At 46.2% G+C, this 17,741-nt stretch overlaps 1 protein-coding gene across 1 annotated transcript; it reads left to right on the plus strand.

The window, feature by feature from the left end:
* Positions 1-12,748: 12,748 nt before the first annotated feature.
* On the plus strand, positions 12,749-14,547 carry LOC107318460 (C2 calcium-dependent domain-containing protein 4C-like). Its single transcript, XM_015872278.2, has 2 exons — positions 12,749-12,844; positions 13,120-14,547. The coding sequence occupies exon 2, from the start codon at positions 13,169-13,171 to the stop codon at positions 14,462-14,464; it is 1,296 nt and encodes a 431-aa protein (XP_015727764.1). The 5' UTR covers positions 12,749-12,844; positions 13,120-13,168; the 3' UTR covers positions 14,465-14,547.
* The last annotated feature ends 3,194 nt before the right edge of the window (positions 14,548-17,741 follow it).

A 17,741-nucleotide genomic window follows, 5' to 3' on the forward strand; every position in this document is an offset into this window, starting at 1 on the left:
GGTTTGAATAAGGCATTATGTCCATTTATTCCCTTTTTCGGTGCCCAGATGTAGCAGAATAAAGACTGAATATCTGGAATAGTATTGTGATTGAGCTGTTAGTGTGGCAATAACAAAAAAGTAAAATCAACTAGGCTGATACAACGGTAACCCTTTTCATGTTGGAAAAAGCATTTCAACAGCTAAGGAGCATTTTCCTAGATGCAGTTCTTATCTGATAGGCCCTTGTTTTTAGAAATCAGCATGATTTGCTTATCTGTACTCAGTATCTGTGAAATCTATTCCTCATAGGTGCATTATACACCTGGGGATGTTGGTAGTGCAAATGTGTTGGATTCTTTGGGGAAGGAGAGGTTATTAGGCTTTGCCATGGCTTGCTTGAGAGCCTTGTATCTTTGCTTTCTGAACGAGAAAGTACATCATGAAGTGGTGATGCAGAGCCCCGTTTTTCTGGCTAAGAGGGAGCTTTAAGGTATTTCTGCGCCAGGGTCATAACATAAGTCAGATATTATCATACTGCCTAACAGGCTTCAGCTCTCTCTCTTCAGGGAAGTGCTTAATGAATCTTACAAATGGATGGTGCTGTGCTGAAGCAATAGCTACTTTGTTGGATTGATTAGCTGTTAGTGCAGATATTTTGAGAGTGCCAGGGACTGCAACCCATGTGATGCTGTGTGCTGCTGGGTGTGCCAGGACCACTTTACATAATCAGGCAGTTGCAGTATTACGACAAGCATTACATTTACCAGCACTGCCTGGTACCCATTCTGCCTTAGGAATGGTTTCAGCATTATGGTTTCAGCCTGCTTTGGCAGGGGGGTTGGACTCGATGATCTCTAGAGGTCCCTTCCAACCCCTACAATTCTGTGATTATTTCAATAGAGTATAATTGCCAAACCAGAGTTACCATGCAGATTAGAAGCGCAGCTTGTACAGGAGTGTTTGGTAGCCCTCAATTACTTAATTCAATTTTATTCTAAAACTAAATTACTCTAATGGTTCTACATGAATTTTAGATTTTATTCATTTATGGTCATAAAAATGAAGTGGATAAATGTTTCTCAACTACACGGGGGAAGGAGCAGACTTTGTGCTGCACTTTCTCTTAGCTGAAAGCTCCCCAGATCTGAGACTTCCAGCTTTTGGGAACTAATAGGAGCAACATAGGACTGGGGAATGTACCTTTTCATGTTGTCTCAGTGCTCTCACATTGAGGCATTACTCAGAAACTGGAGATTGGTTCTGAAGTAAGAAAACAACACTTCTCAGGAAGCAAGGAATACATACAGTCCTCATCTGAGTGTTTTAATGAGTGCCAGCAAATTGAGTGATGTGCAGCAAGGGCTCAACCCAGGAGGTAGCCTGGCTCATTAAGCAAGGGATTGCTACTTCTTCTTTTGTTGTAAAGTAGATAGCGTGCTTTCCTATGGCCATCTTAGATGATGCAGTGCTTCATTCTCCATCCCATGGAACAGGTTCTACATCAGGGCTTCAATGTGACTTGCTTTTTGATTACTCAAAAATAAGAAGTAAAAAAGTGCATCTGATCACCCCTTCCCTCCACTTATGGGCAGGACATGGCACCATAGTAGAGTAAGAGGCTTTGATAGAGACAGCCCCTTTCAATCCCTTCCCAAGTCACCAGAGGCTATGTGTGCGAGCACAGAGCTGTGTAATGAGATGCTGAAGGTTGTGCTGTTGGCATAACAAGAGAGCCAAGGTATAGCTGCTGGGAACCTTGTGGCTTTTCATACTTCCTGGTCAGTGGTTGGAATTAGCACTAACTTATTAGTACATGGTATCACTTCAGTAAGCAATGATGGTTCAGTAACTGATGGGACTCAGAGCTAAAGGAGATTGTGTGAGGTTTGCCTCTGTTTGGAGGCAGATGGTTATTTGGGCATGGCATGCAGCTGAAACCAACATATGTTTTGCTGTAGGCCTTAGGAATGGCTGCACTGCTGATAAGGGGCTAAACTGGCAAAGGCATGCAGCTTCCTGAGAACGCAGGTAGATATCTAGCAGAGTGTAAGAGCACCTGAGTTATGAATGCAGGGTACATCCTAGATGCTAAAACCTCAAGTCAATCATGCACCTGCCTACATCCTTAAATACACCTGCCACTTTGGCACTACACAGTTGCTTTATGTCTTGCCTCCTTGACAGTAAGCATATGCACCTCTCGTCATGGCCTAAACCATGTGTCCAGTCTGCTAGTTTTATGTTTTTGTTGCTCTCTTTTATTATTTTTTTTATGCTGAAATAAAAAAGTCTTATTACTTGCATATGTTAACCATAATATATATTTTACATGTGGCCCAAGACTCTTTCTCTTCACTCAGTGTGGCTTACACAAGACTAAAGTTTGGACACCCATGGAAACTTTTCTGAAGCAGAACAGAAATTGCAGCCAGGGATCAAACCTCCACTCCATGCTGCTGTGGTGGGGAGGCCCCAGCAGTGTGGCACAGATGCAGCCTGTCACAAGGTGCTGTGCAGGGTGGAAGTGCTCTGAGGAGGCATCTGTGGCTGGAGCTGTGCAGTGGTGGAGAGTGCTGGGTAAGAGGACCATGAAATGGTTATGGTTTGAAAAAGCAAAACTACTAGACCAGGGGGTGGGGGAAAGAAAGGGAGAGCAAGGCATTAGATTATCTAGGCATTAGTGACTGTGGAGGGAGTTACAACTTTATAGTTTTGTGAGGAAATTTATTCTGCCTCAGAAAACTTGGCTACAGTGAAGCGGTGCCTACCAGCCTAAATTCAAAATCCTTTCCTGGCACTCTGTCAGATTTTGCAGATGTTTCTTGTGTGCTTAGACACTGCTCCTCCCCAGCAATTCAATGAGGTATGTTTTCTTCCACCCAGCACTGAAGTACAGCCACTTTGAGAAGCAGTGATGCTGACTGACCATTTGGACTTGATTTTTAATTGCAGAGTCTTTGAGGGGAAAGCAGTCACTAAAAATAACTCCAAGCAAAGTAAGGCGAGTTTTGTTTGTACCTGTTAGAGGGAACCCTGTCAACAGTGATCAGCTCAAGGATTTTTTTATGCAACCTTCACACCAATGTAAACTGGATTCTGCTACCTGTAGCCCAGCTCATGCATTTCAAGCAAGCCTGCATATTCATAGAATCCACTGATCCAGCCTATTCGGATCCCTCTGCAGATGAACACTTTCCCCAGCTGGGTGTTATCTGCAAACTTACTGGGAGTGCACTCATCCAGATTGTCAATAAGGTATTAAATAGGATGGGCCCCAATACTGGCCCCTGGGGAACAACACTTGAAACTGGTTGCCAGCTGGATTTAACTCCATTCATCACCGCTCTCGGGGCTTTGCTGAAGCCTAGGTAGACTTATGTCCACAGCCTTACCCTCATCCACCAGGTGAGTCACTCAGTCATAGAAGGAGATGGGATTGGTCAGGCAGGAGTTTGTACCATTATATCCTGCAAAGCATTAAAGCATCTGCCATCCTTTACACCAAATTTCCAAAATTTGAGACTAACAGCTGTTCTAGCATGAACAAAAAAAATTGTATCTAGCAGCTGGTACCGTGTGTATGTCTAATCTAGTCCAGCCATCTACTATTTGGTTGCCAAACAATGAAGAACTGAATCGTAATTCAGGTGAAGAAGGGGGAGCGAAGAGAATGAGAAACTGGAAGTTTTGCCTCAGGGAATTACCACGTTTATAGGTGAGCGTAACCTGCACAGCTAGGAGCAGCAAGGTGCATTCTTGTTCTTGCTTGAAATGTTTGTTTGTCTGTTTTGACTACTTCACTCTCTAGAGGAACCGTCTGTGTTGTCAAGCTTACTGGTGACATACTTGCATGTCCACTGCAGGGTTCAGTGAAAGTAAACCTGACTGAAGGACTGTCTGTAATAGTGACATGGAGCTCATATTCCAGAGATTGTAAAGCAGTGACATGTATGGTGAGGGAGCTTACACTGCACACAGTGAATCCTCCACATGCTCCTGCTCATACCTGCTCTTAGAAGGAGCAGTGGAACAAGCATATATTTTCATCTGTGCAGTCCTAATGGTAACCCATCTCAACTCTGTGAGTAGAATGTTTCTATGCAGTTTTCCCTTGGCCCCTGTCCAGGAAGTATCGTTTATTTGGATTTCTGATTACCAAAATATTCTGCTTATTCCCTCAAACAAAGAAAGCTTTTGTTTGAAACATCCTGTGGGGGAGGATTTTGACAAGGATGGAGAAATTAGTGTTCCTCTAAGACAAGAGAGAAAGAACTGTTGTCCACAGGGATGAACTAAAAGAAACAGGAGGAAATTCAGAGCTGAAAAATGCGTAGTCTTGCAATTAGGAGAAAGAACAAAACCCTCCACAATGAAATGTCAGCCACTGGGGACAATGGTTTAAGTATAAGTCAATCACGAGGTCACAGTGAGCAGTTAATATAAGTGGTTGTGAAGGAGGCATGTATGAGGATGTACATTTCCCATAGGCACAATAAATATTCCTTCTTTGATATCAAACACCTATTGCAGGGAAGGATAGGATGAGAGAAGACCCAAAGAATGTGAAGCTTATCTGCAGTGATTGGGTTCTGGAATGATTTCCCTCTGGGAGAAATAGTATTGAAACCCAACTTCTCGTTGCAGTGCAGTGTAAGTTCATGATGGGGAATTGAATAATGTGGTGTCTGCAATAGCAGGGGATCATATTCAGAGACCTAGGAGATCCCCTCCAGCTCTGCATTCCATGTCCAAAAATGGCCTACTCTGCAGATTTACCCTGTATAAATAGTCTTCAAAGAAACTCTAATGTCAACAGAGGAGTTGCTGGTAACACTAGAGGGATGTCTAGAGGCGTCATACCACAGGAAAAGTTTTGTCTTCGCTGCTTGTTCTGCATCAAATGTCTGCACAGTCTGCAAGAATGAGTTTAGAAAATGGATTTGATAAATTAAGATGAGCTGGATTTGGAGATGGCAGAAACATGACAGGCACTTAATTTCTAGGAGAAGAAAGTGAAGCTCTGGAGTACAGTGTAACCTATGTCAAGAGAGATGTAATAGATTGGAAAGGCAGTGCTATCTAATATTTTTTTCATGTTTTATGAGATGAAGTGTTCTAGGTCTACCGGATTAGCCTTCTTTGGTCAATATGTTTGTTGTTTCAGTTGCACTGAAATGGGAGTGAGAACCACTGTGACAAATGGTTTAATCACCAGTCTAGATGGAGAGATAAAAGGGTGGCATGGGAATTGTGCTCTGTAAAAGGACTGATATTGAAAAAGTACAGTAAAAATGAGAAAGACACGCGCTCTACTTTGGGAGCACTGAAGAGAGAAAATTGTTGCTGCTCTCGATGTTACAGATTGCCAGTGAGATGCTGATTGAAAAGAATGCACGATAAAGTCAGCAAGAGAATCCAGCAGTTCCTGTGTGCAGGAGCTGGTGAGACCAGGTGGATACAAACATTGCTGATGGAAACTCTGGAGTCACTGTTGTGAAGCTTGGTTGGAGCACAGCGTGCATTTGGCATGTGATTCTCTTCTCAATTAGCCTGCAAAGCATTACACAAAGGTAAATGCAGCACAAGTGAGGGGAGCGCTGACTCCCAGCTGCTCCATCTCCAGGAGCTGAAGGTGATTTATTTTAATCACGTAAACTGTCAGTTTCTGCCCCATTTTTCACTGAGCCCCTGGAGGAATAATTTGTTTGCATTTCCTGCGATCAAATCAATCTTTCATCTTGTCGTCAGTCATTCACTGATAGCAATCTTCCGTTAATTCTTTATTTTAATGATGCTTTATCATGTAGATAAACCATAAAGTGTTTCTTTGCCTGGAGGACACGAGGTGCCGCTAACTTAAACTGACTTAGGAAATGGTTTTCCACACTTGCACTGGGCAGCACGCTGCAGATACTTCTCAACAATATTGAAAATCAAAGTATCCTGTATAATAGCACAAGCCCAAGAGCGTTCTTTTTCCTTTGTTTCCCATTCTTCTCAAACCGGGTGAAACTTGGTCTTGTACTGTCCCAGTAGGATTATGTACCATTGAAACAGTCCTTGAAGAGCTTGTGTAATCATAGCCTGCTGAACAGCACAGTACTTAAAGAAGTTAGTGGAATGAAGTATCAGGAGTATGGCTAACAAGACATCCAAAAACCCTGTTTTGTTCAGCAATTTTTCTGCAGAACATTGGCTTAAGCGTAGGGTCATTACAGGTCTCCACCTGATTTCTGAGGGCCTTTGGTCAAACAGAAAGTAGAAGAGATTTTAATTGCATTCTAAGAGCTGAAGTGGGTTGTTTTAAAGAGGATCTGTCAACTCAAGGGGGCTGAATTGTTGATAGGTGAAGTGGGGCAGCTGTTAATGACTTCAGATTGCCTGACAAGGCTGGTTTCTGCAGGGGCAATGCTATACAGCTATGCTGGGGCTGAAGATACCCTGGCCTGGCTTTATCTGCTGTTGAATGCCACTGCTTTGATACGGTAGGAGAACTGTTGAGCAGCGAATCAGTGAGTATAATATTTTAATTAGTTAAGATCAGTTGTGCTTCCTGATCATAGTAAATAGCAAATAACCTACTGGCTCACCTGTCTGGTGTCACACTCAGCTCCAAGGCTGGTGTTGCTGGTCACAAAGGTAGAGCTGTGCTTCCCATAGCTACAGGCTGGAAATGGTGTTCTCCACTGTTTCATCATTCTCCTCAACGACCTTGTCTGTGCAGCCCCTTATAAACCTGGTGCTGGGGAAGCATTTTTCAGAGCTTTCACTGCGTGTTATTTTTATTAACAGAAAAAGTGACAAGAGATGCCTGTGAGTGCTAGAAAGCAGATAAAATTATCCTTTAATTTCCTTGTATGGATAGCAAAAAATGCATCTCAGGAGCTCAAGTATTTTACGCTGCCATGCTTTTGGGTTGTGCAAGACGTCAAGTGGAACATGCATGGCAAGCAGATTGCAGCTTGTTTCCTTTTAAGCATTTGGGGTAGAGAGGGAAGGTTCCCAGCACACCAACGCCATGTGTGACACATTGGCTGCTCCCAGCCTCCAGCAGGGAGGCTGCCAGCCCCAAGGGGCTGGGGAGGGAGGCTCAGACTGGGATCAAGCTTGCAGCTTGCTTAAGGGAATAAGAGAGGCTAAGGCAGCTGAAGAACTGTTTTGTTTGATCCTGCCCTCTTAACTGAAGCTCTTCACCATGTTACAATTTCTACAACATGCTGGGGAATCTCATACAGACACATGAGCCTATTTTTGCTTTTCCCTGTAGGAATATGTATGCAACTGCAATAACTTCAATTTGTTTTTCTTTATATAGTAATATCTTGTAGCCATATGTTTCAACTGTGTGTTTGGGAGCAGTAGTAAAGCTGTTTGTTTTCTCATGCCGATGGATTCCCTGACTTGGATGTGATTTTGTCAGAGGAAATCCTTGCTTTTCTCACACTCTTGCTGTTCACTCTTGTGAACCAGTGTTGTTCTGTTTGCATTTTCAACCCAGTTTGCTACTTTTCTGGTTGTAAACCATTAATGGCAGATGTTTAACACTGGGACTTGGGAGGAGGGCAGGGGATACTGCAAAATTCCTTTATCCCAGAGTATATGACTCTTCTTCTAATTTTGTTTTCAGTGAAATTTGTGACAATTTCTTTCCAATAACAAAACTGTCACTGTTCTCTTCCTTTCTCACTGTTCCCTAGCACTACAAGCAGCACTTCTGTAAGATCCCAAGCCTGTTCCTAAGCTCACGAGGAATCTATAGGGCTCTCCACAGAATCTCCTTAAATCAGTTCTGGTAGCAGTTCCACTAACAGGCAGCTTTTTTCCCCCATTACTGATATTCCAAATGAGCTGTGCTTTCCAAGTAACCTGCGAGCACAAGGAGCTCTGGCATAAATGAGGTGATCATGGATTATCTGTATGAAGGTTCACAGGGTCAAGGCTTTTGGCAGTCCCTGTTTTTCAAATAGAAAGTGAAAAACGCTGGGCACTTTTTCATTTCAAAAATACTTGCACAGAAACACAACAACATGGTGGACAGAAAACTGCCATACAGCTGCTGAATGCACCTGGGTCCTTCCAAAATAGAACTGTCCTTCAGTGCAGAGAAATGCTGAGGGCAGTCTGAGGATGCAGGGTGGAGCTGTAAGGGTCTCGCCACCTGCAGTCTCCAAAGAAGCAGAGAATCCACCGGTGAGGGCTTTAGCAGTAAGACAACAGATCTACTGGGAATAGATAAAAAGGCATTGGATTCTTCTTGCATTGGATTCACATCAGTTTGGAAAGAACTCCAAGAATAATCTTTGAATATTTTTTTCTTTCTTGGTCATTTTCCATGAGGGAGAGGCCAGTGAGCTCTGGAGGCAGGATATAGATGAAAACCAGCAATGATTCTTGCTAGCACCAAATGACAGAGCTGGGAGTAGATGGTGATTTTCAAATGTTATTTGAAGCAAAGCTTTGCACTGTACCAATGGTTTCTTTTATTTTATTAGATGCTGCTGATGAGCAATACCACTCTGAAATGAACTGCACTTATATGATTTTTCCTATCCACTAAGATGTTGAAGTCAGTCCTATGAGTGTGCATCTTTCTTCACATAGACAAAATGTTCGACTAAGTGTTAATACTTGTAGGGTGTTCTCTTCTGATTTGTCAAATGTCTTCTTAATATTTTACTTGCAAGGTCTGCGTGGAGCTGCCTGGACTGGCCTTACCTTGCTGCAAAGCAGGAATACCTCCAAGTCAAATCTTAGATCAAATGGAATCTAGAGATCAGCTGATCTAAGTAAATAGGGGTTCGCCGTGTGATGAGGAGAGGAGGGAATCAGCTCTGCACTGTAGATTTTTTTACTGCTTAAAAAACATCTCAAGTTTTGAATAGCATGTCATTAATTTGGTGTTTGTCCATGAGAAATACTCCAGCTGTATGGCTGAAGAGCACAGAATACTGATGCAATTAGTATTCTGCAACAATAGCTTTTACCCCAGCAGACTATGAAGCACATTCTCACATGCTCCTGGAGGCAGCTTTTCAGGCATGTGCTCCTGCATGTGCACCTTAGGAGCCTTCCACCTGACAGCAGAATTCCCCTCCCCTCTAAAATAGGCAGTGGCTCCTTGTTGCCTGCTGTTATGGTGTGTGCAGCTGAGCAGGGGAGACCTGGCTCCTCAGAGCTGCCACATTCATAGGCTCTCACAGAACACTGAGTGTGGCTTGTGGGCAGCTGCAGTTAATGTTATCATAGCTGAGCCTGGAAACTGCTTGTTCACTGACACCCCAGTCTTTGCAGCCTGTGACACGGGAGAGAAGTGATGTCTGTCAACACACCTGTTTTTAAAACATTTAACACCCTGAATTAAGACCTTGCCTGTTCTGACAACATCCTCTTTGAAATGGCCTTGGCTGGCTGCCTCATTCATTCTCATGAGCATTGTGTGTACTAGCAGGTTGCTACTCCAACACAGTGATGTCACCTAGTGCACTTAAGCTTTATACGTACTGTACCTGCAGGACATGCTGCATCCAGCCTGGAAGGCCCAACAGCCTGTGTTTGAAGTGCAGTAGAGAACTAACATTTCCTTCCTTCTGTTTAGGTTATTTCTGATCTGTGCTCTTTGGAGGAGGACAGAGTGTGAGTGTGATAGGGGAAATAATGTAAGTGTTGTAAATGCTTTCAGGTTAAAAATAGACATGAAGTCAATACTACCTGGAATTAGGTGTATCTCCATTTTAAATACAGAAGAGCATTTAAAGCTATGTATGGCTGGATGCCTCTGTGCTACCATACTTCAGACTGAGACCAGACTGGTTTTGCTGAGTTCAGTGGCAGTGGAATTAGGGCAGCATAATCTCCTTGGATTTTGCATGGCAAGTGTCAGCTTCTCATCATAGGACCATATAATGCATTACAAAGAAAGAGTTCTTCAGATCAATCTAGCAGGTCAGTGCGATGCATACTGCTGAGACACTGCATAAAGCCCAAGTGTGCCTGAAGGGCCCTGCCACTCACGTGCTCTTGCTGCCGAGCAGCATTCATTCATCTGTTCTTTCATTCATTTGTTCAGAGGAGCAAGGAGGACACTTACAAAAATTGCACAGGAATGGGCCCTTGCTGATGAGATAAAATACCAGCTGCTACATGATACGACATAGCATAAGAAGGAAAGTTTTCAGATTAGATTTGCTGGGCCTCTGCAACTACTGAGCATGCAACACAACTGACTGATCTAGGCCGGGAGGGTGAGCAGATTGCTGAGAGACAGCTTTCACCTTTGTCCAAATGTCAGGAATGAATCAATGTGCTAAATATTTACTTGTGACATTGGCCTTCCAAGTATTTGAAGGGAGCTTACAAGCAGGAAGGGAATCAACTTTTGGCATAGCCTGATAATTATAGGACAAGAGGAAATGGCTTTAAACTAAAAGAGGAGGCATCTAGACTAGATGTCAGGAGGAAAGATGTCAGAGGGTGGCAAGGCACTGACACAGATTGCTCAGAGAAACTGTGGGTGCCCCATCCCTGGAGGTGTTCAGAGCCAGGTTGGATGGGATCCTGAGCAGCCAAAACACAGCAAGGGGTGGGGGGGCTTTAAGGTATCTGCCAGCCTAAGCCATTCGCTGATAGATGAATTCCTGGAGAACATCTCTGGGTGTGTGTAAACACTCCACAGAGACATCTACAAAAACAGCTGCACTGTGCAGGCTGTGCATTCATACAGGCAAGGATGTTCTCCTTCCATTACACATACAGGCTATGGGAGTTGGGTGTGGGGTGTATATGTGCATTATCTCCATGCTCGGCAGCTTGTAGAGCTACCGTGTTTCCTTAACAAATAAGCGGGGCATTACTTTGTTTGCGGGAGAATGAAATCATCTGTGAACTGAACCCTGAATCAAAAATTTCCGTTCTCTCCGGTGAACGAGGCCGAGAAGCTGCAGCCCCGAGAGCCGCAACTTGCGGCCGACAGGGGGTGCCCGGGGCCCGCCGCTAGTGATAGCTCTTCCCGTTTAGAAGAGGCTTATTGCAGGAGTTTTGATAGCAACAGGAAGCTTACTTGCTTTTTAATTACGCTCCGAGACTAATCGAGGAAAAGAGCAATTGTTTCGAATGCAGGAAGCTCAGCAGCTAATCGTGCACTGGAGTGCCCATTTCCAGCGGGATGTACAAGTACTCGAGGGCTGAGCTGCCAGCACAGCAGCTGTCTGTAAATGGGCACAGCGGGGCTGGGAGGGGGGCTCACAGCACCCACCGTTAGGCACCTGCTTGCCCTCAGTCACCGGAGGGGGGGGGTGACAGATGAGGGGATCTGGGGAATCTCTAGTGATATTTTTAGTAAGTTCAGATGAAGCCTAACTGGAAATGGTGCACCTAAAGCAGGGTAGCTGCTCTATTACACTGCGCCATGATGGCCAGCTCTGGGCAACATCTGTGAATTGTCACTGGCAGTGATAAGAAAGCCCTAATTCCTTCACTGTTCTCTATTTTCAGAGGCCAATCTTTCCTTGACATTAAAGGCAGACGCATGTGTAATGGGATGAAGCTCCCTTGCTCTGTGGTATTGCAGTATGGGATGTGGTGCTACACCACCCCAGTGCCACTGTAGTGTGTGCCACGCAGCTCTGCTGCCAAAGGAACGTGTTCCCGTGTGATGGGGAAGGTGCAGGATCCCCCTCCAGGCCCCTCTGCGTTAGCTTGGAGATGACTGGAGCTGCAATCACAGCAAACAAGTCCACTGAAGTAAAGTACAGAAGCACTAACAATTAGAATCTTTTGGGTATTCCGATTGCCTCTTGTTTAACCCCCTAGAGGAAGATTACAAAAGTGAAGCTTGTAAAATGAGCGGCAGCGAGGCAGGGCTCAGCCCCAGGACACGTGTGTTCCCGACTGAACCTTTCAGCAGGTTCAAAATGTTCCCTGCCCCTGAAACCCACTCGATCTGTTTCCTCTGAGCACATCCAGTCTATTCCAAGCCAAGTAAACATGAACCTTAGCTCTTCAGGGAGAAAAGGAAAGACACAATTGTTCCTGTCGCTGTGTTACAGGTATTCAGCTTTAGCTGAGCTTCAGCTAACCTCTTACAGGTGTGCAGTGAAGGTTTCTCTTAGCAGCCTGTAGCACAGTCATAAGGAGCCTGCAGAGCTGTGCTGGGAAAGCTCACGGATCCCGCCCTGCTCTGTGCAATGCTCCATAAGGACATGCCTGCATTTTTAAGATGCTCCTTGTCCAGGCGACTTGCCAAAGCGTTTCTTTCCCCCCTTTCTACTGGTTTTGCCCGCATTCAGGTTCCTCTGCTGCTCGGTATCAGTGACAGGGCGCTGCCTCGGGGCTTAGTTGCCTCGTTGTGGGTAGCACGGAGCGGGGGCACGCACCCCGAGGCAGAAAAGCAGCCACGTCTTTTTCAAATGAGGTGGGAAAACAGCGCTCCACGCTTCCTACTGCTCTTAGGTTGGAAAACAGCCAGGACCTCAAGAAGAAAGGAAGCACTGAGACAGTTCTGCCTTTGTACTGAGCTTGACAGATCATCTCGAAAGCGGCCGTGAATGAAAAGCAACTGGAAACGTGGAGGACGAGGGGCTTCCTCCCGCCGGGGCGGCTCTGCGTCAGGATTAGCCCTTCCCAGCCAGGCGCAAGTCGAGAAGAGCTTTTTCTCCAGGGGCTCGTTTTGCCGCTGCTGAGCCACTACCAGGAACAGCTCAGAGCGCGGCGGCACCGCGGGACGTTCCGGCCCCGCAGCCCCCCCCGCCGCCTCCGGTCCCTCCCTCCCTGTGCCGCTGGAGCGGTGGGAGGCGCCCGGCGCCGCTACAAAAGGACCGGCAGCCCGCAGAGACACCGGCGTGGAGCGCTGCTGGCGGCCGGCAAGGTACGGCCCGGGCTGGGCTCGGGGGGAGCACGGAGGGGTTGCTCGGGGAGGGCTGCCGGTTGCGACTCGATGTCGTTGAGCCTCTTTGGTGGCTTCGTTTTGTCCTTGAGGCAAAATCCGTGAGAGCTCACAGACGGCAGCGTGAGCAGAGGCTGTTTGGACGTGCACGCTGCGCTTGTGCCGGTCCCGCCGTCCTCAGCATCCTCAGTGCTTTGCTTTGTTGCGCTGTGCCTGGGAAGCACGTTCACGTAGTTTTTGCATTTCCGTGTCTACAGGTAAATTTGCCTTCTCGGCTCTTTGCGGACCTCCCGTCTGGGTGCAACGATGTGGTTCTTGGACAAGATCCGAGTGTCACAGGGAAGCGGGAACCTCCCGTGCGCCTCCTTCCTGGGCCTGCCGTCCGGCCAACATCTGCTGGAGAAAGCCCGCCTGGGGGCTGCTGCTTTTCCCAACGTGCTCACCCCAGACCGAATCCCGGAATTCTGCATCCCCCCCCGGCTGAGCAGCTCTGCTCCTGCCCAGGGCCCCGGCTCCCGCCAGCACCACGGTTTGGAGGATGCACGTCTCAGTGTCTCTGAACGCAGCTCCAGCTCTTCTTTGCCCCACTTCATCCAGGTGGAAAGTGCTGAAGAGATCCCAGCGCTGGAGGAAGAGGGCACCAACTCCGACCCGCAGTCCCAGGCAGCGCTCTCCCTGCCTCACTTTCCCAGAGCTCCCACTTCCTACGGCTTCTGCACTTTGCTGGAGAGTCCCCACACCAGGAGAAAGGAATCGATCTTCCACGGTGACACGTGTGGGGCTCTGCCCAGCCTGACGCTGCCTCGATCCAGAGCCAACACATTCAGTGGCAAAGGGAACACGTCCAGTCCCATTGCTATCAGCTTCACCTCGGTAAGGCTGCCTCCCAGGCACCTGTACAGGCAGGGAGCTTGTGACAGCGACACCGCCTCCTCCAGTGACTCCTCTCCTTTCAGCTCCCCGCTTCTCAGCAGGTCGCCTCCCAAATCCTGCTCCCTGATCAAGGCACGAAGTCAGGAAGGATTGCTCTGCCGAGCACTGAAAGCCAAGAACAAATCTGGCATGGCCAGGAATAATTCTCTGTCCACAGAGGAGAGTAGCTCCACCGATAACAGCCCCAGTGCCATCAGACGGGCCTCGGAGGGGCTGCTCGCCACACGGAGCTGCAGCGTGTCTTGTTCTCCCCTCTTTCCCCTGGACTTTGCCCGTGGCCGGCAGAGGCTGGTAGGAGAGAGCACAGTAGTCATGGACAAAGGGGGCATGCTGAGGCTGTCAGCTGAATACTGCTCAGAAAATGAAAGGCTGCGGATCCGTCTGATCAGTGCAGAGGGTTTATATGATGACTCTGTAGAGCCCAAAAACATAAACTGCTGCATCACCCTCTCCCTGGTGCCAGGGAAAACACAGAAACAGAGAAGCACCGTTATTAAGAGAAGCAGGAATCCCATCTTCAATGAGGACTTCTTTTTTGACGGCATTGCAGAGGAAGAGCTCCTCAGCCGCTCTGTGAGGATGAAAGCAACAAATAAAGGGTGCAGCATGAAACGGGATTACACCTTAGGAGAACAGGAATTGTCTTTAATGAGTATGTTGTCCTTGTAACACTTCAAAAAGACTAATTTTGTATTCTGAAAGTTTTTGTACTAAATAAAGTTCTGGCTTCTTTTTCTTATAGAATGCCTGAATACAGTGTGTCATTTGGTATTGTTTTCATGCCAGCCTGCCTTAACACTTCCAGCTCTGTAAGGCAGTTGCTGCTAAGTTCCATGGTAGCTGTGGAGCAGAGCTACCTGTGAAGGTGAAAAAGAAAAGAGAAGGGCTGGTTTGCCTCTAGGCGAAGTGTGAAGCAGTTACCGAGTTAAAGCTGTTTTGCTTATGGTTCTGAGGAGGAAAAAGGGTTGCTTTTCATTTCCTCTGGTCCCTAAAGCACATACGCAGTGTGTGCATGCAGCAGGCACTAAACTCCGGCAGCACCCAGGTAATACATCAGTTAAATAGACCGTTTTAACAGCACTTATATTTACAGAAAGGAACGTTTTAATGTGCCTTGTGTTTGGGGAGCGAGAGAGATGGTTCATTTGGTAATTTTCTCTTACGGGAACACGGGGGGAGGATTTGGATTCCCAAAACAGGAGTTAACAGTTTTCCTTGCTTAGAGAATAACACAATCAGCTACGTGCCGCTGTGTGCAGGCTCAGCTCTGTCTCACAGACCGGTACTGTCACATTACGCAGTCAGGTGACTCCTGCTTTGCGTCACCGTGGAGAGACCGAGCGCTGTTAGCGCAGTTGGCATCTTCATTTACCCGTCCTTTCCGTGGCTGATTTCACAGCTGCCTGGGTGAAGTTGCCAGGTAATTGTGCTTTGATCAGGAACGTCCCCTGGAGCTGTAGCTCTCAGCATCTGAGCTACTGCATCCTTTCATAAACTAAGGCAGCTACTAACTTGTTGTGTACCTTGTTCAAGGTATTAGGATGAAATAAGGTGGATCCTTGGTCCGTCTCATGTGAGAAGCCTCTTAAAACAATCTGTACAAAGCACAGCTTGCACAGGGGAAGGGCTGGGTATATTCCCAGAAGATGATTAAAATCAAGTATAACAATAATCCCTCTGTGCTAGAGGAGAGAATTAAATGTTCTGATACATATTTGCACAGTAGGAGATGATACACTGACACTTGAATCCTTGAGTTTGGGCAAAGTGGCCACTGGAGAAAACACAAAGCCAGCGGGGAGAAGTGAAATTAAGAAGTGTAACTCCAGGGAAGAATCAGTGCTGCTGCAAAAGAAATGATGCCTTTTAAAATCCTCATTGCTTCTCTCATACTGTGCTGAATTCCCCAGAGGAAATAAAATCAGAGTTTAATTCCTTGAAACTTGAAGTTCCTTCCCAGGTATACCCACACGGAGAAAGAGGCTGATGTAATACAGCAGAGAACAGGTGTCAGAGGTTCACTTGCAGTCACGCCACGGTGCGTGTCCAGATGCTGTGCCACTGCTGTGAAAAAGGGACAAAAAGATGGAACAGCTGAGATGGGAAGGTGCTCTGGAGGCTGCACTGCATGACTGCTGAGAGCAGCATCCTTTTTATTGCCTTCCATCAGCTGTTTATATGCAGTTATGGGATCTTTCCTGAATGTTCTCTTCACCATGCCAGAGGGCATAATGTATTTTCTAGCATCAGAGAAAGGTGGTTGTAAACTTTTATCTTTCATCACGCAGGGATGTTAATTGAATGTACTTGGAGAAAGTCCTCCATTCTTCTAATAGGGAATTAAGTTTTCATCTGGGCTCATCCGATCAGGTATTTGGAGAGGAAAAACCTTCACCCCTCGCCAGCTGAAAGAGAACTGAGCTGTTTCTAATGTCTTTAAAAATGACTTACTTCTGAGAAAGTCTCCTTGCAGAAGTCTGATGGTAGTTTTGCCTGCTAGGGCCTTATTTTCTTGTGATCTCAGACCTGAACTAAACTGAAGTGCTGAATTCCTACCATGCTGCCTATGCTGCAGCTGCTTTCCAGTAGCGTCAGTTGTCCTGGGGCTGTTACGTAAAGCACCTGCATGAGCAAACAAGAATGCAACCGGATACTTCAACCTGAAAAAAAAAGTCGTGATGCTTCAGTGCTAGTATGAGTCAACTGCAAGAAGAAAATCCACCTCCTAGCAGTAGAAAACAGCTCCTCAGAGTTCAGAGATGTCCTGATCAGAGGTTTTCTAACTCTTAAAATGCCATATATGAAAAGGTGGTACCTTACATGGCTCTCTCAGACTCCAGTTTGGTGTTGTATGATCAGAGGTGCTCAGTGGTGCTCGCCAGCCAAAGGATCGCCTGGTAACAGCATGTTTTAAAAACAGTGACGAATATCTGAGAAAATAAGTTCTTTATGCCAAGATCCCATACTCTTGTTTTGCTAAGTAAATATTATCTGTTTCTGCTGCACTGGATGTACTAGTTGTGCTGGCCTTTTGAGACAGTTATTTTAGGGAAGCCTCTTCAGGTGGCTGTGGACAAACATTACTGCAAAGCAAGTAATTCCTTATCTCGATGCCATTTTCCTGATTATTAAATCAGAAACAAACCTGTGCCGATTGCACTCTGCAGTGTAAAATGCAGCTCCTATAACTGTGCTGCTCTTCATGTAAATATCAGGAGTAGGAAGGAAATACCTATGACCTCAAAAGCCTGAGAGCACAGATGTGCAGATCAGGGATTAGGAGACACAGTTACTGCAGTATCACATTCCATGTATGGCACCACTTGTTCCAAGCTGCTCCTGTTTTTTCAGACCAGCTCTGAAAAGGCAGTACTGAAAATGGTCCCCACGCTGTCTCTGAGCCTGTCCTGGGAAGGAGCTCTTGAAAGAGGATGACCACTGTAGAGGATGCAGGGAAAAACTGAAAGTGTGGTGTGGTGGGGTCTGATGGGCAGAAATTCTTTGGATTTAACATGACGTAACTCAGAAAACAAAGGGAAAAAAAGCTGGACAAATGTATAGATTTGTGAAAAACCTGCTTGTAGGACAGCAGGGAATATTATTTGCCCCAGGACAGGAAAGTTGTCCTGGAGAAATCCCTAGGAGTGCAACAGGCCACGAGTTCACTGGGCCATCCTTGTGCTCTCCAGGAACTACCACCTGCTTCAGTCTCCTGCTTGTCCTGCATCTAGATTAGAGGTCTTCAGCTTGCACAGGGGGCTGAACTGTTGGGCATGATATTTGGCCAAGGTAGGAAAGGTAATGAGTCACATCTATTGATGGCTTTTTGTAGCAGGATGTTTGGTTAAAACAAACAGTAGCCTTGCGCTCACGAAACAAATGGCATAATTAAATGCTATCTATCTTCCATTACCGTGTATTCCGAACACACATGCACAAAGACACA

Source organism: Coturnix japonica, chromosome 10 (genome assembly GCF_001577835.2).
Source record: "Coturnix japonica isolate 7356 chromosome 10, Coturnix japonica 2.1, whole genome shotgun sequence".
Taxonomy (NCBI): Eukaryota; Metazoa; Chordata; class Aves; order Galliformes; family Phasianidae; genus Coturnix; species Coturnix japonica.